The sequence below is a fragment of the Silurus meridionalis genome, chromosome 13, assembly GCF_014805685.1.
Source record: "Silurus meridionalis isolate SWU-2019-XX chromosome 13, ASM1480568v1, whole genome shotgun sequence".
In the NCBI taxonomy this organism is placed as follows: domain Eukaryota; kingdom Metazoa; phylum Chordata; class Actinopteri; order Siluriformes; family Siluridae; genus Silurus; species Silurus meridionalis.
In genome coordinates, this window is record NC_060896.1 from 29,138,630 (window position 1) to 29,162,776 (window position 24,147).

At 40.1% G+C, this 24,147-nt stretch overlaps 4 protein-coding genes and 1 long non-coding RNA gene across 12 annotated transcripts in view; 2 read left to right on the forward strand and 3 right to left on the reverse strand.

Annotated features, from left to right (window-relative positions):
* Nucleotides 1-88: 88 nt before the first annotated feature.
* On the reverse strand, nt 89-3,496 carry pdp2 (putative pyruvate dehydrogenase phosphatase isoenzyme 2). The gene is made up of 2 exons (XM_046864887.1): nt 3,364-3,496; nt 89-2,685 (listed from the first exon to the last, which is right to left on the reverse strand). The coding sequence occupies exon 2, from the start codon at nt 2,654-2,656 to the stop codon at nt 1,076-1,078; it is 1,581 nt and encodes a 526-aa protein (XP_046720843.1). The 5' UTR covers nt 2,657-2,685; nt 3,364-3,496; the 3' UTR covers nt 89-1,075.
* Nucleotides 3,497-3,540: 44 nt separating this feature from the next.
* terb1 (telomere repeat binding bouquet formation protein 1) lies at nt 3,541-14,610 on the forward strand. Of its 7 annotated transcripts, none has more exons than XM_046864874.1 (21): nt 3,542-3,696; nt 3,946-3,993; nt 4,486-4,596; nt 4,693-4,827; nt 4,921-5,049; nt 5,286-5,346; nt 5,720-5,817; nt 6,123-6,251; nt 6,354-6,506; nt 8,574-8,705; nt 8,782-8,907; nt 8,992-9,095; nt 9,242-9,424; nt 10,606-10,901; nt 11,376-11,440; nt 11,620-11,715; nt 12,271-12,546; nt 12,686-12,732; nt 13,604-13,669; nt 13,952-14,109; nt 14,337-14,610. In XM_046864874.1, exons 2-21 carry the CDS (start codon nt 3,984-3,986, stop codon nt 14,407-14,409), a joined length of 2,448 nt encoding a protein of 815 aa, XP_046720830.1. In that variant the 5' UTR covers nt 3,542-3,696; nt 3,946-3,983; the 3' UTR covers nt 14,410-14,610. The 7 variants fall into 7 exon arrangements, with proteins under 7 accessions (XP_046720836.1, XP_046720830.1, XP_046720832.1 ...); XM_046864876.1 differs by having other exon boundaries at nt 10,609-10,901; XM_046864875.1 differs by having other exon boundaries at nt 4,696-4,827.
* A 427-nt stretch (nt 14,611-15,037) lies between these two features.
* On the reverse strand, nt 15,038-17,665 carry LOC124395984. 2 transcript variants are annotated; one of them, XM_046864903.1, is made up of 2 exons: nt 17,500-17,665; nt 15,038-15,952 (listed from the first exon to the last, which is right to left on the reverse strand). In XM_046864903.1, the coding sequence occupies exon 2, from the start codon at nt 15,943-15,945 to the stop codon at nt 15,421-15,423; it is 525 nt and encodes a 174-aa protein (XP_046720859.1). In that variant the 5' UTR covers nt 15,946-15,952; nt 17,500-17,665; the 3' UTR covers nt 15,038-15,420. The 2 variants fall into 2 exon arrangements, with proteins under 2 accessions (XP_046720859.1, XP_046720858.1); XM_046864902.1 differs by having other exon boundaries at nt 17,492-17,655.
* On the forward strand, nt 15,959-20,893 carry LOC124395990. Its single transcript, XR_006927704.1, has 3 exons — nt 15,959-16,827; nt 17,308-17,359; nt 20,785-20,893. It is a non-coding gene; the product is annotated as an uncharacterized LOC124395990 (long non-coding RNA).
* The window catches only part of si:dkey-30c15.2 (uncharacterized protein LOC558938 homolog), a 10,862-nt gene continuing 5,853 nt past the window's right edge, over nt 19,139-24,147 (reverse strand). The window contains exons 5-12 of the mRNA XM_046864897.1: nt 23,733-23,837; nt 23,265-23,341; nt 22,727-22,855; nt 22,043-22,097; nt 21,857-21,928; nt 21,292-21,415; nt 21,048-21,118; nt 19,139-20,919 (exon numbers count right to left, since the gene is read on the reverse strand). Coding sequence (XP_046720853.1) covers nt 20,743-20,919; nt 21,048-21,118; nt 21,292-21,415; nt 21,857-21,928; nt 22,043-22,097; nt 22,727-22,855; nt 23,265-23,341; nt 23,733-23,837 — 810 coding nt within the window. The 3' untranslated portion in view covers nt 19,139-20,742. The remainder of the gene's footprint in view (nt 20,920-21,047; nt 21,119-21,291; nt 21,416-21,856; nt 21,929-22,042; nt 22,098-22,726; nt 22,856-23,264; nt 23,342-23,732; nt 23,838-24,147) is intronic.

The following is a 24,147-nucleotide window of genomic DNA, read 5'->3' on the forward strand; positions in this document are numbered from 1 at the left end:
ACACACACACACACACACTGTGTATGGGGTTAGCTGTTATACAGAACCTCACAGTCTCAGGTGGATGTAAATGATCATTAGAAGAATCTTTGAGGTTACACACATGTAAATAGTTTATTTGTCCTGTACAGTAAAGAATCTTTACACAGAGAATTAAAATAGGAAATCTGCTCAAATAAAAACAATGCTGGACATGTTCACGGTCTCTCAGGTTTTATAGATCACAGCTGATCATAAATAAGAGAAAAGAAAACAGAATTAATTTCACAGCACAAAACATGACCTGGTTAATACCTACGAGTCGTATCTTCTGACCAGCACATGACCATCATTTCACTCCTGAACACACTGAGGTTCACACACACCAGCACAGTGTCCACAGAAAGATCCAGGAGAAGATCCAGAATGTAAAGATGTGTGTTGAAGTTATTTGGACTATAAGTGAATAATGAATTGCTCATGTAAAGGATACAGAATGAATGTAAACATTCATATATGAGGTGCAGCAACAAAAATAATAAAAAACTAAATAGAAGAAGTACCACAACGTCCTCAAAGAACATCATCAGCACAACATCCAACATTCTCACAATCTCACGAGAACGCAAGAGTGGATTTCACACAGACATTATAATGTGCAAAGATTAGATTATAATTAGAAAGAAAAGTGATTGAATAAATCTAAACTCAGTCTCAGCAGGTGTGTGTGTGTGTGTGTGTGTGTGTGTGTGTGTATCACAGTATAAGATTTAAAACACAATATCCTGTTTTTATGAGTGTTTTGTGCACCTGAGCTGAAATCAGTCAGGTGTATTTTGTAATGTGTAAATCTTGTAAGCGAGTAGGTGATGAAGGTGTGATGAAGCTCCACATGAGATGTTGAAGTTTGTTTATGGTTAAAATATTCCATCACTTGATAAAAGGTGAAAGTTCTGTCAGAACAAAGGGCTGAGCTTCAGGTCAGCGATAATCTTCATCCAGTGAACACAACATGAGGCTGAAAGTCTCACAGATGGTCTTTAGGTGTTTATAAGTGCTATATGTTTGTTTACAGGTTTATTTATTTACAGAAACATCACAATTTATTCCGTGGCGTTTTGTTGAGACTCGAGTTGAAATAAATCACGTTGATGGTGATGTCATCGCGATACATGCGTGCCAGGTCGTCTGGGAAAGCCAACATGGCCGCCAGTCTCTCTTGGTCCATCTCTCCGTACTCGTTTGTCCCGAGGGCGTGGCGGATCAAGTGTGTGGCTGCGTTCTGGTCGAGCGTGGGCGTGGCACGCGCTTGGCGCTGCAGCAGCAGCTGGTGCATCTGTCCCAGGCTGAGCTGGCTGGCCGAGACCGGAGCCTGCAGGTGGACGCCGGTTAAATGTTCCGCCACCAGCCGAACCGCTTCCTCGTTATCCATTTCGTCCCACAGGCCGTCTGACGCCAGGATCAGGAAGCGGTCCTGAGGGCGCAGGCGGTGATACGTAACCTCAGGCGTGGCCTCGAGATACGGCGGTGTGAGGTAATTAGGTGGTGCGTATTGATAAAGATTCAGCGCCTCGGAGTCACAGCCTCCTTTTTCTAACACGCTCTGCTGCAGCTCGCGGCTCCATTTAAAGCGGACGTCTCCGAACGCTCGCAGCGGCATCAAGACGCCGAGCAGCCGGTCGTCCATGATGACGGTCTCGCGCTCGCTGTGCGGATGCTGAGAAAGTACTCGTTCCACTTCGGCCGCGTTGGTGGTGTTATGATCACGAGAAAGAGGCAGCGCGCTCCAGCTCCCGTCGCTTTCCTGAACTCCGAGCACGGCTCTGCAATCGCCGACATTCGCTACATAAATGCCTTCAGGTCCTACGTGAGCAAGACAAGCAGTGCACCCTGCGAACGCCGCCTGAACCGCCGTGTTCCGCATCAGGTCGCTCGCTAACGGGACCTGAGCCTCCAGAGAAAGATCTGCGTCCAGGCGCTGGAAAGCGTAGCTGAGGGCGTCGCTGGGCTTCATCCCGTCTCCGTGCTCTTCGCTGGCGAGAAGCTCTTGCCAGAAAACACGCAAGTGATTGACATACAGAGCAGCGGACTCGCGGTAGTTGAGGTCATTGTGGTGTTTGTACCACTGCAGAATGGGCGGTGCCGGACGTAACGTCTCCATCGAAGCCTCCAGATCCTCCAGGCTGGACTCTGCCATCATCGCCACGGCGACATAATAGGGCAGACGCTCACTGACCACCTGAGCACACGCGTGACCGCCGTGACCGTCGAAAACCCCAAACAGCATCCCGCGTGTCTGCAAGCAGGTGGCGCTGCTGCGTCTGTCCTCCAGAGGGGAATTGGCAGCGAGCTGATTGCTCTCGAACTTTAGCACTGGACTCAGACCTCCACGTCCATCGAACTCAGGAACTCGCACAGACTGCTCATTAGCACGCAGCACAGCGTCCACCTGCAACCGGCTCAGCTGGAAATCCAGCTCACGTCCCCCAGAAGAAAGTCCATGTTCTCTGTCCTGACCAGAGTCTCGGTCTGAACTCCTTCCCCGAGACGAGCAGAACCTCACCTGGACCAGCCGTCTGCTGGAGCGGCACTCGGGACGAGCGTGAAGACCAGCGGAGAAAACCGCTCGACTCGAGCGACCGAGCTGGAACAGTCGCGTGCACAGGTTCGATGACATCACTGTCGATGAGTCCAAAGCGCCTACATCTGAAAACAAAACACACAGAACATGATCACACGAACGTGACCTCATTTTCTACTTGAATATAAAACATTACAAAACATGGAAACAGATCAACCACAGTGATTCCATGTGCAGATGTTTCTGCAGGTTTCATGCCCATCTCAGTTCCTCTGTTTACAGCCTTTAATTATGGATTTATAGCCTTTCTTTTGATTATTAGCACAAATACAGGATGAAAACGCAGTGTTGTTGAGATATAGCACAGGTCTGATCAGTAAATAGCGCACTATGGTGTACAAACTCACTATTTACAGGAGAATGAGGAGAAATGACTGAGATCTCAGGATTATTCTCTAAATCTCACAGTGCACCTGCAGGTTAGTCATTAATCCTGGACATGTTTGTTTACTCCTGTATAAATTATTAACTGCACTGATTTCCCTGACAGAACTCGGGTGTAAATGATTGTAATAATAATAATAATAATAATAATATATATTTACATTAATAATGATATTAATAATGAACCTACATAATAATTACCTACATCAGCACGGCTAAACCCAAGCTAGCTCTCACTAGCACCAGAAGCTATTCAATTCAATTATTCAGATTATTTAATAACATTTCTAACGTTCATGTCATTAAACTAAATTTAAATAGATTTTAAAATCGACCAAAACATATAAATAGAGGAATACCTGCTCAAACGAACGAATAGTTAAACAACCGGTCTCAGGGTAGCTTCCCGATGAGGTCGCGTTTCTGCGCATGCGTAGTTCCACGCCACTGTTTGCGGGGCATTCTGGGTAATGTAGTGTTGTATATTTTCCTCTTTTTTTTTTTTTTTTTTTTTTTTGTAATTGCATGAAGTCGCTTTCGCTAGCTATATATTTGTTTTGGTTGTTTTAGATTTAAAATATTTCGATATTAATTTTTAATTATATTTAATTTTCGGTGTGCCTTTTACATACAAGTTTCTGTTTTTCACTCTTGTTGGCGCTTGATTGGGCGCCGTGGCGGGAAAACCTGAGGTAAAGTTGTAAATCTATGTTCAGGGAGCTAGCTCATTAGCATTCTTTTATTCAGTGTTCTGTAAAACTCTTTTATGTGGTTATCTACAGGTAGTTTTTGTTTTTATGTTAGTAATAGTGTATTAATCGAAAATGATGCTCGGGTTTGTGGTCAGATTTGTCAGATAAATAAGATATTTCAGCTGGGATTAACATTGCTGTTTATAACAGTACCCTTAATGATTTAAAAATATTTTGTATTTGTTGAAGTTATTTACAGACAGAAACATAAGTCAGCAGTGTGCACAATGTTAAACGGTAAGTTATTAATATAATACACGTGAAAGAGTCGACTCCTTGAGCCGACTCCCATTGTTTAGAATGTCTCCTTTTTTGGAATTTAGGACATAAATAAACATTCTACACAGTGTTACAACGTTTTAGTCACAGTTCATCAAAAAGCAATAATTACTTTTCAAATTATAACTAACTATGGAAAAAAAGTGTGGGAACCGAAAGAGTCGACTCCTACTGGTGAGCCAAATGATCCGAATCACTAAAACAGTGTTGGGATTTAAAGTGGACTCTAAAGGGACATTTTAAAAACTTCATAATCTAACGTTGCATTGGTCAATTTTATTTTAAATATTTATGAATTTATAAATGACTATACAACACTATGGATTATGTGCCTGCATTTGGTAAATGTCTCTTATATTGTTTTGTAGTATAGTAGTGTGTTGTACAGTAGTGTATTCTCTTCTTACATTTTATTTTTCATATTTCATCATATAATGTGACATTTTACAGCCATCAGAACTGATCTGCACTTATTACTTGAGTGTCTGAAGTACCAGATGAAAAGTCCAGCATCTCAGAAGCAAGCTCTACTCACCATCGCTTCAATCTGCCAACAGAACAGTCAGTTTTACACACCCTGAAACTCACACACACACACACACACACACACACACACACACACACACACCATTCACAGGGTCATTGTTGGATGTTCAGCAGGTGGTCAGAACGTGGAGTTTCTGAAAGAGATTGGAGGTGTGACGTTCATCTATAACCTGTCCAGGGCCAGTGATTTCCCTGAGGTTAAAGAGACGGCTCTGTTCACGCTCAGCGCTCTGGCTGAAGCAAGCGGTGTGTGTTTCACAATTTATAAAGATGAAATGTGAGCTGATGACGCTGAGCAACACACACACACTAGAACTGAGCTACGTGTCTCGTTTTCAGAGAGCTGTAAGCAGAGCCTGTGCAGAAAGGAGATATTCGGTGGCTTGGCAGACTGCATGGAACAGGAAGTGTCCCTCACTCTGAAGAGAGTGGCCGTCTACATGCTTTGTGTATTAGTTTCCAACAACAGTAAGATTTGCTTCTGATTGCATCATCTACAGTCACATGCACAATCTAGGAAATATAAAGGCACTTAATTCTGGGATATAACCTTTATAATAATAATAATAATAATAATAATATAACAGACCTTTTATCAGACAGGATGAATTAATAACTTATATATTTACTCATTTCCCTAGTTCTTTTATTATTCCTCCCTTTCTACATTATTTTGGTTTATAAAAGTGTACATTTGATTTTAGAACAGGGGCAGAGCCTTGCTCAGACTTCTAAGTGTATTGAGATCCTGCTCAACTTATTCAGGTGCACAAACTTTTCTCACTGCCTTAAATAAAACAGGTTTTATTGAGCCTCTGTTTGTAATCATGATTATTTTATTGTAAAAATGTAATGAATTCAGAGGAAACATTATAATTCATAATTACATTAAAATACATTATAATATAAGAATGTCCCTTAATGATAAAAAAAAACAATAATAAATGATTTGGTTACTAAATTGTTTGTATAACTGAGATGAAATAATGCTGAACTCAGTAATTGTATGTTTCTGTTGAAAATGATTTTTTATTAATAAATGTATGATGACAGCTAAAAGGGTGAAGGCAGTGTTTAATTCTCTCACACATGCCTCCTACATACCCAGTTTGTGTTCTGTCCCACACTGTGTTGTCAGGAGTACTTATCCCACAGCTGAAGGAACTAATGAGCTGCTGCAGCTGTGGACGTCAGTGTCCAGTGCTCTCTGTGGCTGTGTCAACAACCCCCAGAATGGTACACGATTTTACTTAAAGCTGTAAGAAAAACCTGAACAATGTTCTAGTATCAGCCAATAGGGTTTAAGATTCATTATGCTAAGAAAGGTCTAATCAAAAATGTGGTGTACTTTTTGATAAAATCTTTTTAGTTTAAAGCTTGGCAATATTACAGAAACATTATCAGGATACTTGAGAATCAACAAATCAAATCAGAGTATAAATAGTTTTTTCCCCTTTTCTCAGATTTTTGGAAAATATTTTAAACATAATTGTAAATATCTCACCCACATATACACTTTGTGTGTCTTATTTTTGTTGCAGAGGAGAACCAGCATGCCTGCATGTGTGTGTTGCCTCTGGTTAAAGTGTGGCTTCTGCAGGTGTCTGTGTTCAAGGTGGAGCTATTTCAACCTGTCTGCTCCTTCATTAGCATGACTGTGGCTAATAACTGTGAGTGACAGAGGCAAGGATGATAGGTTGTGTAAATGCTATCAGTAGGGGTATGTCATGTGTGTGTGTGTGTGTGTGTGTGTGTGTGGGATCTTTCTCCAGCATGTGTTCAGGAGTATTTTGCGTCTATTGGAGGACTGCACACACTCTCAGACGCTTTGTCCAGTGTGGTTACTCAGTGCAGAGAGAATCCTGCGGCCTGTCAGCTTGCTATCCTGATCACAAGAACAATGTCTTTTTGCATCACTGAGAACGGTAACACACACACACACACACACACACACACAATTATACATTACACACAGACTTATGTAACTAAATCCCTGTTGACAGTACTTGTAAGTACAGTACTTTGCTCATTTTGAAAAAGGTAACATGAAGCCCATGCTCAAGGCAGAGCTATCACCAGGTGAACAGCCACTCACACTCTCCATCTCTGAAGTGTGTGCTACCCTGGGCAGGGTGAACGCATGGAGAGCAGCCGGCCCTGACGGCATCCCTGGCCGTGTACTCAGAGCATGTGTGGAGCAGCTGGCTGAGGTCTTCACGGACATCTTTAAACTGTTCTTGGCCCAGGCAAATGTCCCCACCTGCTTCAAGTCTGGTACCATCGTGTCAGTGCCAAAACACTCTGCTGCTACAGAAGTGGGTGACTTTCGTCCCGTTGTACTCACCCCTGTCATCGCAAAGTGCTTCAAAAGACTGTTCCTCACCCACCTCAAAGCCTGTCTGCCTCCCACTCTGGACCAATACTAATTTGCCGATCACCCGAATTGGTCAACTGAGGACGCCATTTCCACAGTGCTTCATTCTTCTTTGACTCACCTGGACAACCCGACACTTATGTCAGGATGTTGTTGAGTTCAGCTCAGCTTTTTACATCGTAGCCCCTCCGAGCTAATCTTGAAGCTTAAACATCTTGACATCAGCACACATCTCTGCAACTTGACCCTGGACTTCCTTATGAACAGACCACAATCTGTCCAACTGAACACCGTAACCTCCTCCAGTCTTACCCTCAGCACTGGGGTTCCTCAGGGATGTGTATTGTCTCCTCTTCTATTCTCTCTACACCATACACTACTGCCTATGCCTCAAACAGCAGGTAGGCCTGATCAGAGGTAACGATGAGACGGCTTACAGGGAGGAGATCCAGCAGCTTGTAGCATAGTGTGAGGACAATAACTTTGAACTCAACACCAAGAAGACAAAGGAGGTCATTGTGGACTTTAGACGAGCCGACAATCACACTCATGTTCCCAGTCACATCAACGGAGCTGCTGTTGAGCATGTACTCAGCTTTAAGTTCCTTGGAGTTCACATTTCTGAGGATCTCACCTGGTCTCTGAACTCTTCTATCCTGATCAGAAAGACACAACGGCGCCTGTTTCTTCTGAGGAGACTTAAAAAACCTTTACCGCTGTGCCAATGAGAGCATCCTCACTAACTGCTTCTCAGTGTGGTTCAGCAGCTGCACTGCTTCGGACCGTGAAGCCCTTCAGAGGGGGGTGAAAACTGCACGACAGTGCAGCAGTGGAGCTCATCAAAGATCCCTCTCACCCCAATCATGGACTATTCCTCCTTCAGAGTCGCACAAACAGACTGAAGAATAGCGTTTCTCCTGTGGATGTTGCTGCACTGAACAGCTGATCATCATACAGTTTAAAAACACACTACTGCATTGTTACTTTCTGCTGTTTTCTTTTGCACTGTTTATCCACTTTGAATTTTTGCACCATCCAGAACTTGTTTATCAGCACACTACTGTATATTCCACACATATTTATACTGTTTATACTGCATCATACAACATTTATACAGGTACATAACTATATCATGTCATTTGAGCATGTTATCTCCTGACATCTATGCACAATCTTTACACAATATATTGTATATTACTATATATACATTTATTATTACCTGCTGCACCGTCTGTACATTATTCCCTCTTCCACTTATTCCACTTATGCACTTCTGGTTAGATGTGTACTGCATTTCATTGGCTCTGTACATGTACCTTGCACAATGACAATAATGTTAAATCTAATCTAATCTAATCTAATATGTGTGTATTTGGAATAGTTTACTCCAGACTCATTAAGAAATAATGAATAGTCATAAGGTCATTCTTTGTCTCATCTGTCAATCACAGCAACACTAGCCAATCATAGTTGTTGGTGAGCTTGTGAATGTGGAAGAAGGCAGATAGCAGTTTTCTCACTATTCTATCACACAGCATTGTAAATGTAGGTAGAGGTTTTTCTATAAAGATCTAGAATATAATTTTAAGTGTGTGGTGTGTTTGAATGTCTATTACAGAGGCTTTAGCACCAGTTCTGTCTGAGCTGACTTTGGTTCCAGACTTCCTGATGCTGCTGTCCAGCCCAATTCTCAGCCCAAGAGACCAGCTGGCTGTGGTGTTAACACTTGGACACTGCACTGATGCATGTGGTAAGAGTGTAGCTAACATCGTCTTTCTTAAAGATACTGTACTAGTTATTGGTTAATGGTTTTTGTCCTTGTTTAGTGGAGCATCAGTCTCAGTTGTTGCAGGGTGGTGGACTTCCTCTGATGATCTCTCTCCTGACTGATGTGAATGATGAGGAGGTCAAAAGAGCAGCTACATTTGTACTGCAGACGTGTAGAAATCTCAGTGAGTTTTTCTCCTGTTCAAGAGAGATCTACCTTTTTCATCATTCCCCAAATCATTTCCTGTCTGTAATCTGCCTCTGTCCAGCTGGATCTCTCACAGCTCAGATTGTGGAGTCTGATCTACAGAGACACCGTCAGTCAGCCTGGGAAATCCAGCAGAAAATTCAGCAGCTGGAAAGACGACAGATGGTGTGTCTGTGTGTGTGTCTGTGTGTGTGTCTGTGTGTGTGTGTGTGTGTGTGTGTGTGTGTGTGTGTGTGTTTTCATACAATCTTAGTAAATTTTATTGATATTGCTGGAGATTGTTATTATGTGGTTGTGTGTTATTTTCACAGGGCGATTTGAAAAAGGGTCTAGAACATTTTTCAGACCAGCCCACAGATTGCAAAGAAGATTTGTGGGAAGCCTCGACTGTGCGAAAGGCCAAAGGTCAAAGCCAAGTGTGTGAGGAGGAGTGGTGGAGAGAGGACATTCCTCAGAACTTCAGTCTAACTAAACAACGTCCAACACAGCCAATGGTGTGTATCTGTCACAGTTAAGATCCAATCTACAGTGTAAAACAGGGAATGTACAAGGGTCTGTGTAAAGTCTTAATTTGTCTAAAGTTGTAACGTAAAGTTATTTTAGTTTATCACATACACTACCATTAGATTTAGATTCAATACATTGAAAATATTTTATACTTTCTTCAATATTTTAAGTAATTGTATGATTTACAGTTTGTTACTATATATATATATATATATATATATATATATATATATATATATATATATATATATATATATATATATATATAGATTTGCTCTTAGACTGTCAACAAAACTACCACAAAAACAGATTTTAAAAATAATATCTAAACAAAAAGTAACATTGAGAAAGAAACGTATTTAATGTCATTTAATTTTTTCTAAGCTATTTAAGTTAAACTTTTAAGAAATAAAAGCTGTTTTTCCTGTGTGTGTGTCTGTCTGTGTGTGTGTCTGTCTGTGTGTGTGTCTGTGTGTGTCTGTCTGTGTGTGTGTCTGTCTGTGTGTCTGTCTGTGTGTGTGTCTGTGTCTGTGTGTGTGTGTGTGTGTGTCTGTCTGTGTGTCTGTGTGTGTCTGTGTGTGTGTGTGTGTGTGTGTGTGTGTGTGTGTGTGTGTGTGTGTATCTTTCTGTGTGTTTGTGTGCGTGTGTCTGTGTGTGTGTGTGTGTGTGTGTGTGTGTGTGTGTGTGTGTGTGTGTGTGTCTGTGTGTGTGTGTGCGTGTATGTGTGTGTCTTTGTGTGTGTCTGTGTGTGTGTCTGTGTCTGTCTGTGTATGTCTGTCTGTGTCTGTCTGTGTGTGTGTCTCTGTCTTTCTGTGTCTCTGTGTCTGCCTGTGTGTCTGTGTGTGTGTGTGTGTCTGTGTGCGTGTCTGTGTGTCTGTGTGTCTGTGTGTGCGTGTGCGTATGTCTGTGCGTGTGTGCGTGTGTCTGTGTGTCTGTTTGTCTGTGTGTGTGTGTGCGTGTGTCTGTGTGTGCGTGTGTCTGTGTGTCTGTGTGTCTGTGTGTGCGTGTGTCTGTGTGTGCGTGTGTCTGTGTGTGCGTGTGTCTGTGTGTGCGTGTGTCTGTGTGTCTGTGTGTGCGTGTGTCTGTGTGTCTGTGTGTCTGTGTGTGTGTGTGTGTGTGTGTGTGTGTCTGTCTGTGTGTGTCTGTCTCTCTGTCTGTCTCTTTGTAGCAGCATGTTCGGAGACAGATTGTTAAAGACTTTGATGAAGTCAATCCTTTCCAAAAAAGACCTGGAGAACAACAGCAACTGGAGGAGAGTCTGATGGGATGTAGTGAAACAGAAAAGAGTGAGCAGCCAATGAGAAGAGAGAGGCAGATAAAAACCAGAGGGATTAAGGAAATAGAGAGAAGTGAAACAAGTGCAACAAACCTCAACAAAGTCAGAAGCAGAAATGACCTGGAAAAAGAGAACCTCGAAAGTGCCACATGCACCAAGGAGCTAGAAAAAGACAGAGATGTTTGCAGGTAGGAGTCTATTATACATAAACTAAACTAAAAAACAAATACATCATCACCAAATCATAACTGTACACCATATCCAAAACCCCTTCCAATTCAGTATAGCAATTTCAAAACTCCTCAAAAACACATTACATCATAATCCAGACTGCTCTCAGCCTATTGCAGTATAATGCAGACTCCTCCCTGTATTTTACATCACATACTTCATGATTCTGACCTTCTTTATTAAACTCATACATAAAAAACTAAACAAAATGAGTTAGTGTTCTGTGTGATAGAGCAGTCACAAATGTTTATTATATCATGCATAAGTGGGCTGTGTAATATTTTAATTACAGATTTATCTGGTTGTATTAAAGTTTTAGCCTTTTACTAATCACAGTGATGAGTTTTATGTGGGTGTGTGTTTCTGCTTCTCTTACATGATCCCTCACCCTCACAATAACATCAATGATATATTTTTGTTCTGGATTTCAGCCCAAATATTTTCAAATGTCCTGCTCCCATGAAGAGACACCAGCAGATTCTGTTTCGCCCCGATGGTACATGCCAGTCTGTAGAAATCATTTTCAGACCCGACTCAACCCTGTCACAGTCTGAGAAATCATCAGTCCTTATCATTTTTATTCAGATCTCTATAAAGTTGTTTATGTAAAATAAAGCAAAAGTGTAGTTTGTATGAGGCAGTAAACTGATGTTCAGCATTGTTTGCTCTGTTCAGATGAGCTGTCTGTGTGCTCTGAGCTCCTGGATCATGAGATTGAGAGGATTCTGATCACTCCAGCTATGTCTAAGCACAGAAAGCTACGATGTGCAGGTGTGTAGTCTTACTATCAGCATTAACCCAATCCAGAGAAGGAGAAAAGATCAATGAGATTGTAGGTAAACAATCTGTCCTACACAGGTGGACTGCATAGTTTTGTGAGCTGAAGAGAAACTTCACGTTTTTCAAATTGTGACAGCAGAGTGAATATTTCTAAAACATCTTATCATCATTATATCAGCACAAAACAGTTCCTCTTAGTTCTGTTTCTTATTCCAGTCAGTGAGTCATTAGAGGCTGAAATGACCAAGTAAACAATCTCATATAAAAAATAGGATGTCTGCAATTAATACCTCTAATACAGAGCCATTTTAAACACTCAGCATTAAATATAAATTCAATATAAATACAAAATATAAAAGTCATACATCTGTGCACTCGTCTTCTCTTCATGTTCCACAGGTTTCAAACAATTTCTCTATCCAATAGAAAATGCTAATTATTACACACTCTAAATATATAAAATAATACGTTCCAGTGTTCCAGGGTTAAATATTCGGACATTTGCATGATAACACGTCAATCACGCCTGTCTGTTTTTTTTGTTAGGGTGTGTGAGTGGGTTGGATGAGGTGAACAGCAGGACAATAGGTGTGGTCCTGCGCACCTGTAAAAGTCAGTGTGAGTTCCACCTGGTGTTGCAAAGAGCCGAGGATCGTCTGAAAAGAAGCCTGCGCATCGATAGGATCACACACACAAGTCCTCACGATCACATTATTGACTGTGGAGTCAGAGATGTGTGTTCTGTAGAAACGCCCTCCACACACACCATGAAAGGGAAGGAGAGTCATGCAAACAGATCGAACTGCAGAGCTGCTATTAGGTGTAAGAGTCTTGTTTAGGGAGAAACATTTAGCTTTTAGATTTTTTTTTCAGAAAGTTTAGTGTAAGTTTTTCTTGAGCTCTCTGTGTGCATATGCTTTTCACAAATCTCTCCTTTTTCTCTCAATATCCTGCTCTGTAGTGATCAATCTCACTCCGCTGAAGAGATCCCATGAAACACAGGGCAAGTTAAGTATTTTTTTACAGTTTTAAACTGAAGCTTTATTCATTTATGATGTTGGCAGTGAATTAACCTTGTGTATGGGTGGACCTGTAAAAAAAAGTCATTCCCAGACTATGTGTATTATACAGTGTGTAGCAGAGGAATATTATGAGTTTTCTGCCAAGTCTTGAGCACCATAAACCACTTTGATTATTTCAGATTTATTATATAGAACTACTGTAACATTTGCACATTTTGTGTGGTCAATGTGTGCATGTGTAATGTAAGTGATTTAAAACCGATGAAGTATTCCTCAAAATGATTTACCAGACAAGAGGGAAGTGTGGTGGTGTAGGAGGTATGAAATGTCCTGGTGCCTCAGAGTCTGATTTATATTTGGCATGAGTTTGTGTATATTTGGAAGCAACACAATATTCGAATCTTAAACATCCAAAATGTTTAAAAAATGTAAATCCAGTGACAGAAGTTTGGGAACATCTGCAACAGAGTCTTATGCAGGTCTTTCTTGTTTTTTTAATTTTTCTTTTTTTTCTTTTGCTAAAACATTTTTGCTTGAATTCACTTTCTCTTACACCAGTATAAAAGTCTCTTCTTTAAATTGACTTGTATCAATGCAGCATTTTTTGCATTGTATTGCACATATCTGAAAAGGTGTGCAATTTAAAATGAGTAATCCCAAACCAGGACAAATCTGGAGAGTCATAAAAAGTACATCAAATGAAGACCCACATGAAGATGTGCTGATTGTTCTGTCCTTCCCTGGTATAAAGGAGAAATACTCTGTGCAGGATCTTTTATATTACATACAAAATTCAGTTTGTGTACACAACATAGATTTAAAAAATCTTCCTATTTCTTTCTTTTCCTCTTTCTCAGACTCTGCAGTGGAAAATAAACATGTCCCGATTCCAGAAACCAGGAGACGTTGATGCAAAGCAAAGTGTAAGTGGTTTTTATTAGAATATACTTTATATTACTGTGTCGTGTGTGCTAGAGACCCGGTGGGTCATTAAAAACATCTAATCTTTTACCTTTAGTTTCAGGTAGTAGTTTCAGGTGTGTGTGTGTGTGTGTGTGTGTGTGTGTGTGTGTGTGTGTGTTGGTCTGATTGTCTCGCCACAATTGTACCTTTTTCTGTGTTTCACAGAATGTGATTCAAAAGATTGTATTGTAAAGTTAATTCTGTTAATATTCTAATTTCCCTAAGAATAACCCTGTTTCCAGTCCTCAGGCAGTCACAGAGACAGGAAGCACTATTCTTCAGATGAGCTGAAGTACCTCAGTGAGGGAGTGAGACGGTTTGGTCACTCCTGGAACACTATACTGTGGGCGTATCCTTTTCAGCAGGGACGCACAAACACAGACCTAGCCCAGAAATACAGGTGAGACCCACTGACCCACGCATTTCATCTGATTATCATCCACAGTGTATCAGGAGCAAAGTGTCTGTTTTTGTTTATTAATAAGTCAAAAAAATGTAACTATTGAATCCTGACTGTCGTTTTCTTCTTGGTGGACTCCGTACAGCAGGAAACAATTAGTATTATGGAAAGTGGAAGAAGAAAACATAGAATTATCTTTCCCTTTTTTTTCTTTTTCTTTTTTGCAGAAAGCTACATCAGGACTCAGTGCTGTACCCAGACCTCATAACCCAGGAATCTGCTGAACAAAGAGTTCGGTAAAGAGACAACATGGTCTGTACACTTTGCACTGTTAATGTGTAAACAGCAGATCAGCTTTTAATGCATCTGTGGTGTTCCTCTTGAAGTGTTTATTTAGTATTTGCACTGACTTAAATACTGTTTAGTTGTTATATTGAATGAAAGAACAGGTTTTACTCATTTTTGGAACTAATGTTTGATTAAAGTGTTTCCTGCCCAGCAGTCAGTATCCAGTGTGCTTAAATCTTACTCCTTATATATTCATGAATTGAGAACATCTGCTCCTCAATCAGCTGTCTTCAAACACCACATAATTAACATATAGTTTATGAGCATATACAGTTCCCAGACAGAGAGAATCTCAGTGGATACTTGACCATCACATCCACGGTGTGTAAGGGTTGGAGTTGAAAAACCTGAGTGTCCTTCACAGAGACCTGGATTTAACCCCATTCCACACCACTGGGATGAAACTCCTAAAGCAGTACATTGAAATCTCCTTACAATCTGTCTGACTATACGTGAAGTTTTTTTCTGTTCACTAAAACTCCACATCTTTCACAGATACCCATGGCTTTGTTCCCCACATTTCCTGAAACAGCTCGGTCATGAGACGGCTGAATGGAGCTCATAATAACAAACTTGGAGATGATTTATACCACTGAGTTTAATAGAGTATCAACTTTTCCACAATAGTTTGCTGGTCAGAATATTAAGCAGATTACATGTTTGAGAAATACAGGTTATTTCGAGTTTGCCTTTTAGCTCCAGTGTTCATTGTGTCTTATATCACTGTAGCTTCTTTAACAGATATACCTTTAAACCTTGACCTCTATAATATTCTTTATTAATCCCTCTTCTATCACTCTTTTTATATTGTCCCTTTTACCAGTTGTTTTCTTTCAGTTCACAATCACACAGTTGAACAAGTTCATTGACCGTGCTGACAGTCACGTTCGCCACTTGGTCTACATCTCCCAGGGCAACCAGAAGGTCAGAAATGAGAGCTTAGTTCAGAGCTTTATCTGGTGTCTATGGATCCTCCTGATTCACAGACACCATCTCCTTAATCTCAGATCCTTTCTCACCAGAACCTTCATTCTTCATTGGCAAAGCTTCAACATCTCCAAATGCAGCTTCTGCATCACACTCAGGAGCTTCTGGGACACCCTGGGTGCCTGCGGTTAAAGGTTCCCACAGGGGGAGGGCAGGTTCTGCTGAAGATTCAGGGATGGAAAACTCCATTTTGGTTGACGCCTCTGGGTAAAGACGTGTCAGTGAGTCATTCTTGGCTTCAGGGTCTAAATCCGCAGCCACCAACTCTGTTGAATCCTCCACGCTCACAGATGCCATCTTGTTCTCCATAGTGTCCATGTCTTTGTCTAGAGCATCTTTAGGTTCTTCACTCACAGCAGCCTGTGAGGTAAAATCTCTGGGTGTGATGTCCACCTGAGGAGTTTTTTCTACAGCCATGGTTTCAGCCTCAAGATCATCACATTTTTGCTCGGAAGGAGCTCCAGCTCCATCACTCTTTCTCCGACTTAGCTTTGCTCCCATTCTTCCACTGGAAAACATCAGACCACAAGTGAATTCTGGTCAGTACACATCTGACAGGTTTGGAAAAGTGACTCAGAACTATAAACAACAGGAAACTGCTGAAACTTCACATTTATTCAGTCTGCACATTCACTAGTTATAACCAAAACTGGAGCAAGTAAATGAAACATCTCCCACAATATTCATCCTTCAGCAGAATCCAGATCCAATTTTTATTAATCACAGCTAAGCATTAAAGATTGTTCTTATTAAACTGAACACAGAGCACCAGCTCTCTGGCATTTCTGAGACCAAACCCCACAACCTTCTGGCCACTTTAACTCCTGCACCACCAGTGTTCTTCATGACTCAGAGTCCAAACAGGGCTTTCAAGCAGGAGGAACTTGGCATTCTCAAAGTTTTCTGAAGGACACAGCCAACAGGAAGTGATCTTGGCAACCAGATCAGAATAAACATGCACATTCCCTGAGTCTGAGCTCTGAGAAGACGAGAGCAGGGGAACGAGGTCCTCGAACAAAAAGTCTTGTTTATTTTTCCAATTGTACAATTTTTATGTAATAAACTTTTTAAAAATAAACCTTCAGGTGTTGCTGTATGTGTTTTAATACGGTGATTAAAATGTAATGCAAGTTTGTTTAATTAAATCAAATTAACTTGTGTTTAATTAAAGGCTGAACCTCTCCTGTGGTTGAGCAAAGTGTTTGAGTGTTGCAGATTTGAGCTCGTGATCAGAAGGTTGTAAGTTCAAATACCAGGACTGTCAGAGATCCACTATTAACCCTCAACTGTACAGACTGGATTGAGTCCAAATTTAATTATTCATCACTGAACAAAACATCTGGCAGAAGAAAAATGCAGAAAACATTCAGGCTCATCAGAAAGGTGAGGGTTTTTTTTTGGTTTTTTTTTAAGATTTTACAATATTAGAATTGTTTAAATCTTAATGATCTGATCACCTTCTAAAGATCACTGCCTCCATGAGTTTTTAAGCATCAAACAAATGCTTTAAAATAAAATGAGTTCTTATCTATAGATGGAATCTAAAAATCCTTTCTAAACACACACACAAGTAATAATGCACTTCTCCTTTACATCATTCTTTAATGTCTATATAAATGATGTTCTTTATTTACACTAACTCCACACTCGCAACCTTGAGGGGTTCTCCAGAGGGTTCATCACCAGAATCTTTAAGGGTTCCGCCTTTTCTATGGCGTTTGTACAATGTTCAACAGTTTCTATTGTGTTGAAATGTTTGTAATATATATATATATATATATATATATAATAGTTTTCTGATTAAAGTCTGATCATTTCGGCTGGAAGCGAAACTGTTTTTGTTTTGTGTTTTTATTATAACAGGATGAAGAGAAACAGATCTGAACCTCTGAATACTCCGGGATGCTGCTGAACGGTAAATGGTTTTACTAATCTTTTATAGTATTTAATGCTCTAACACAACATCTCACACCATCTCACACCATCTCACACCTCCAGAGAAATACCTGCGTGCAAAATGCCCCGTTTTAACCCCATATTTACTCACCTGCTCACCCTGAGCGCTAATCTTCTGGAACTCGGAGTGTGTAACGGAGAGATTGAGAGTGAGGAGGAGGTTCTCATCATCTCTCTCTCTCTCTCTCTCTCTCTCTCTCTCTCTCTCTCTTACCTCTATTCCTCTCCTCTTGCCCCCGGTATATTTCCATTTCCTATTAATCTCTCACTTGAGTGTGTAGAATAAACTGCGGATCACAATACACTTTTTACTACACACTACACACTTTACTACACACTACACACTTTACTACACACTACACACTTTACTACACACTTTACTACACACTACACACTTTACTACACACTACACACTTTACTACACACTACACACTTTACTACACACTTTACTACACACGTCACTGTGCGCAATTTTATGTCTAATGTTTCAAATAATCACTGCAATATTTTATTACCATTCACAACATTATATACGACATAAAACAATACGTTAATCATTAAAATCTGAGCTTTAACGTGTGTGTGTGTGTGTGTGTGTGTGTGTGTGTGTGTGTGTGTGATTATATAATGTTCTGTATACAGACTGTAATAATGGTAGACGCCCTCTAGCGGCGAGAAGGATTCAGACGTGTGACTCTCAGTGAAATAACTCACCTATTAAACCCTCAATGTTTCCGTGATGATATGAATGTGTTTGGTTACACTTGGATATTTACTGGTTTTACCTGACTCACACTCACCTGTCTCCACTGTACAGTGGATGTTGATATATGTCTAACACTATAACTCTGAGAAGCATTGATGTAAATTGGTGGTTTCTGAGGCTGGTATCACTAATAGTGATATTAACTCTGTACTGCACAACACAACTGATGCTCTAAAAGCACATAAAAAAAAAACAAGAAATGTCACAAATGAACTCTTGATAAGACGCACCTGTGACCTGAAACCCATTCCAGGTGACACCTCGTGAATCTGATGAGAGAATAATATTAGAGTTAGAATTAGATATTAAACAGGTTGAAATTTAGTTCAAAAGCTCAGCATTTAAGAAATGTTTAGATTTTTCTCGGGGTAAAATAAAACAATAAAAGATGAAATAAAAGTAATAATGAAAGAGAAACTGCTGTAACTCCAATAAATTCCAAAATTAATGATCATAATCAAAGATGATCTACACTGAACTACAGCTTACAAATAACACAAGCTGAATAATACAAATAAAACCATTCACTCTGACTCTATAAACTTCTAACACACACACGCACACACACACACACACACACACACACACACACACACACACACACACACACACACACACACACATGACTCCTGAACAGAGCTGCTTGTTCCCTAACACACACCTTCTGTATTGTTACAGTGTTTTATTGCACAACACATGACCTGGTTATGATTAAACTATAAAAAACATTAAACACACACACACACACACACACACACACACACACACTGCAAACAATGTTCCCAAATGACCATTTTATATTTGCACATGACTACTCAATCATTTACTCGCGTGTGTGTGTGTGTGTGTGTGTGTGTGTGTGTGTGTGTGTGTGTGTGTGTGTGTGTGTGTGTGTGTATGTGATGGCGGTGTGGAATAAAACTTATCACTCAGGCTGAAATATTTCACTGGGTCACTGTTACAAACAGACAAAAGGAAAAGAACAAATAAGGAATCGTATCAGTTTATTGCAGGAAGCCTTCATTTCACAGTGTTCTTCATTTTAAGGTATAAAACATGCATTCTTTCAATAAATAATAAGATAAAACAATTAAATTAGAAAAGTTCACATTTCTGAATGTTAGAATTTACTGCAATCCTCACTGTTTCATATTAAATGCTATTTATTTATTTTTTAACAATTGTGTTAAAGTTTAATATCAAGCTATTTGTTCAATATATTATAAACATTAAAACAACTGACAGCTGAAAGATAAAAATATAATAACATAAAGAAAAAAGTTCTTCATTTCTACATTTAAACACAAACTCAGTCTGTTATTATTATTAAAAAACTTAATTCTCACACAGTTTCCACCTCCAAGTCCGAGTCAGTAATCAGATTCACCTGTTACATCAGTGTTACATCAGTGTTTACATCAGTGTAACATCAATGTTACATCAGTGTAACATCAGTGTTTACATCAGTGTAACATCAGTGTTTACATCAGTGTAACATCAGTGTTACATCAGTGTTACATCAGTGTTTACATCAGTGTTTACATCAGTGTTACATCAGTGTAACATCAGTGTTTACATCAGTGTAACATCAGTGTAACATCAGTGTTTACATTAGTGTTTACATCAGTGTAACATCAGTGTTACATCAGTGTTTACATCAGTGTTACATCAGTGTTACATCAGTGTTACATCAGTGTTTACATCAGTGTAACGTCAGTGTTTACATCAGTGTAACATCAGTGTTTACATCAGTGTAACATCAGTGTTACATCAGTGTTACATCAGTGTTTACATCAGTGTTTACATCAGTGTAACATCAGTGTAACATCAGTGTAACATCAGTGTTACATCAGTGTTTACATCAGTGTTTACATCAGTGTTACATCAGTGTTACATCAGTGTTTACATCAGTGTTTACATCAGTGTTTACATCAGTGTAACATCAGTGTAACATCAGTGTTTACATCAGTGTTACATCAGTGTTACATCAGTGTTTACATCAGTGTTTACATCAGTGTTACATCAGTGTAACATCAGTGTTACGTCAGTGTTTACATCAGTGTTTACATCAGTGTTACATCAGTGTTACATCAGTGTTACGTCAGTGTTACATCAGTGTAACACAGGGGAAAGTTCCCTGTAATCAGGGTCGGGTTACGCAGCAGTTTCTGAACTCCACATCCAGATTAGTAAAATGTCTGAAGTTTGAGTTCTTCACATAAACATTTGCTTTATTTCTGCTCCTCACTTGAGCTGATACACAAAAAGCTCAATATCCAAATCACAAGATCAGAAACAAACCTGAGACATGCCTCCATTTTTAACTAACTCTGCTGCTGCACTGTAAGTTATAACATCTTCAGCTCGAATATTCACAATTTCAACTAACATTTACTTTTTGTAATAAATATTGAAATAAGTTTTGACACCTCGAGGCTCAAATCGATGTTCATACGCAATCAATCGCTGCAGCATTGTTCTGATTAAATCTCTTCAGTGGCATTAAACGTGTTCCTTCTGTCTGTTGTGACTTTATTTGTTCTTCTTGAATTTAACTAGTCTCAGAATGTCCGATATTAATTCTGTCCACTTCCTGTTTCCTCTGCATCGTTTCTCAGCGACTGCTCGAAGAAGGCCTGGTGTGTGTAAAGCAGCAGAGGAGTTCTGTCTCCCAGCACGGCTTCACGGAAATTACGGCGTCTCCAGGCATAGACAATGCTGTTGAGGAAACCGTGGAGAGAAACTGACACAGCCTACACACACACACACACACACACACACACACACACACTGAATTCATACTCAGCATCACATCTCTGGTGTATAGGAGGAACAGAAGTTTATTTTTAGGGAATGTTTGATGGAAATGTAAAATCATCACCTGGACGATGAAGAGAGGAAACAAGCTGTCCGTCTCGGAGCAAACGAACGATAAACCGATCAGCACGAGAGCTGGAGAAGAGAGAAAAAAGAAAAATCTGAATTCTAATCAGTTATGGTTCATGTCCTCATCACACTATCAACATGCAGCTTAAATCATTTCTTAATCTAAAATCTTTCTAAATATTCCTATTAATACCCCTTACCATAACCCCCTAGGTGTGTGTGTGTGTGTGTGTGTTCACCTGGAGTCCAGCAGAAGACAATGATGAGGATCATGTACCTGGCTGAGGACCAGATCTTCTCCGCTCTGCTCACACTGCCCCGTTCATAACGTCTCAACCGGACCTGCAGCCTCCAGTACATCAGCTACAGAGTTACAGAGACACGGCGACGTGCAACAACCAATCAATCAACAAATACACAATAAACCAAGATTTATAGAACAAGATCAAACAGATCACTCTTAAATGTGCATCAATCTGTGTGTGTGTGTGTGTGTGTGTGTTTACATGTGTGTGTGTTTGCGTGTGTGTGTGTGTATGTGTGTGTGTGTGTGTGTGTGTGTGTGTGTGTATGTATGTATGTGTGTGTGTATGTGTGTGTGTGTTTGCGTGTGTGTGTGTTTACATGTGTGTGTGTGTGTGTGTGTTTGCGTGTGAGTGTGTATGTGTGTGTGTGTGTGTGTGTGTGTGTGTGTATGTGTGTGTGTATGTATGTGTGTGTGTGTATGTATGTGTGTGTGTGTTTGTGTGTGTGTGTGTGTGTGTGTGTGTGTGTGTGTGTGTGTGTGTGTGTGTGTGTACTCACAGTACAGCAGATGAGGACAGACAGCACACTTGTGAAGGTGAAAATCTTGGTGTACTTGATATGTGTTAAATCCTACAGTACAGAAATATAATCAGTATAATGTATTTATTTTTAATAAATATAATATGTGTGTGTGTGTGTGTGTGTGTGTGTGTGTGTGTGTGTGTGTGTGTGTGTGTGACATACCAAAGTGGAACAGACTTCAGTATCATCTATATGCAGGTGGAGGAACAAAATACAACTATAACACACACACACACACACACAGTTATTTGTTATATTTTAGGTCTTCATTATTACTATTTTCAGAGAGAATTGTTAAAGTCCTTTTTGGATATTTTAATACTCGACATTTTTTCCTAATGTAGCTGCAGGTTCTTGGCTCTCACTACTTCACTACTACACGATTTCACTTATTCACTAATGCACCTGAGTTCATGACAGGGTTGAAGAAAATAATTAACTTAGACTAGTCATTAATTATAATATTTATATTCGTCTTGTATTAAATTTTATTGTTTTTGTGTGTCTGTGAATAAAAACTCTGTAAAACAATACAATTATTATTTCCAGGTAAACCTTCATCAGATACTCAGGAACCAACGAGGAAACTGTTTCCTTGCAACTGTTTTTTTTATATCTGGTATTTATTAATAAAGAAAAAAATGTTAGCATTAATTGTACAATTGAATCTTTTACAGCATAAATATTATAAGTAATAACACGCCACAGATCGTGCAGTTACACAACATTACCACCATAACCACCTACAAACCTGCTCCACACCAGGGATCAGATCATCCAAGTGTATCTCCTCTGTTCTCAAACAAGGGTGTGTGTGTGTGTGTGTGTGTGTGTGTGTGTGTATACCTGCTGCAGAAACGAGCATTAGGCCAATCATTTGTATCAGAATTGGAGATCGGATGTGACGGAATAAGAGACATGAAAGGAAAAGATGCTGTCCTGATGTAGATCACATATCCAATTACAGGTAACAACCTGGGGGAGGGAGAGATGGAGAGAGAGAGACAGGGAGGGAGGGAGTGGTGGAGAGACAGACAAAGAGAAGGAGGGAGAGACTCACAGGGAGGGGGAGAGAGACAGAGAGAGAAGGCGGGACAGAGGGAGGAATGGAGAGAGTATAGAGACAGAGAGAGGAGGGGAGAGAGTGATTGAGAGATGGAGAGTGGGGGAGACAGTGAGAGGGAGGAAGGAAGGGAGAGATTGAGAGAGAGAGGGAGGGAGACAGAGACGGAGAGAGGGGGAGACGGAGATGGAGAGAGGGGAGGGACAGAGGGGGGAGGGGAGAGATGGAATATGAGTTCATGAATAAATGTCTAAGTAAATGAGATGTTCTGAGATGTTCTGAGATAAGGGCTTTGAGATGATGAGATGTTGAGTTACTCACCACACAAGAACGTACACCAGGTTGATCCTCCTCCTTCTCCTCGTCCTCCTGCTGTCCTGAGAGTGTGAGAACGTGCGCTAACACAAGATTTATTCAGAATATAATCACAACTCTCATTTAAACACAATAAACATTTCATTATAAACTTCATTAAAATATTTCTACACTATAAACACCTCGTCTACACTTTTACAGAACTAACACTAACTAAACACTACAGAACACTGGAGAGTGAGAACTAACATGAGCACTGGAGTGTGTGATTATGACTGATGATCTTTCTACAGTCTTTTACAGTCATTATGGTTATAAAACTAGGAGCTACTGAGCAACTCATAAAATAGCTCAACATCTGAGATCATCACAGATCCAACACCAGCTTCTCCATGCCTGTGTGTGTGTGTGTGTGTGTGTGTGTGTGTGTGTGTGTGTGTGTGTGTGTGTGTGTGTGTTTATATCAGTGATCACCTGATGTGTAAATCCTCCCTCGTCCTCGTTCCGCCATCCCTGAATGCTGTTTGCTGACTCACAGGCGTAAACAACAACGAGGAGGAAAGAGATGCAGTAAAATGTCTAATAGACAAACACAGAGAAACAGATATGAGGTTCATTATCAGTTTCTCCCAGTAGAAAACATGTTCACTACACATCACTACACATGTTCACTACACATGTTCACTACACATCACTACACATGTTCACTACACATGTTCACTACACATCACTACACATGTTCACTACACATGTTCACACATCACTACACATGTTCACTACACATCACTACACATGTTCACTACACATGTTCACTACACATGTTCACTACACATCACTACACATGTTCACCACACATGTTCACTACACATGTTCACTACACATCACTACA

Bases quoted from the DNA above. Each gene is read 5' to 3' on its own strand.
- terb1 (XM_046864874.1), top strand. The intron at 5,347-5,719 runs GTGCACAAACTT...CTGTGTTGTCAG, and splicing joins ATCCTGCTCAACTTATTCAG to GAGTACTTATCCCACAGCTG. The intron at 9,096-9,241 runs GTGTGTCTGTGT...TTATTTTCACAG, and splicing joins AGCTGGAAAGACGACAGATG to GGCGATTTGAAAAAGGGTCT.
- pdp2 (XM_046864887.1), bottom strand. From the start codon at position 2,656: ATGTCATCGAACCTGTGCACGCGACTGTTCCAGCTCGGTCGCTCGAGT.
- LOC124395984 (XM_046864902.1), bottom strand. From the start codon at position 17,571: ATGATGAGAACCTCCTCCTCACTCTCAATCTCTCCGTTACACACTCCG. The intron at 15,953-17,491 runs GTGAGTAAATAT...GATGTTTTCCAG, and splicing joins TTAGCGCTCAGGGTGAGCAG to TGGAAGAATGGGAGCAAAGC.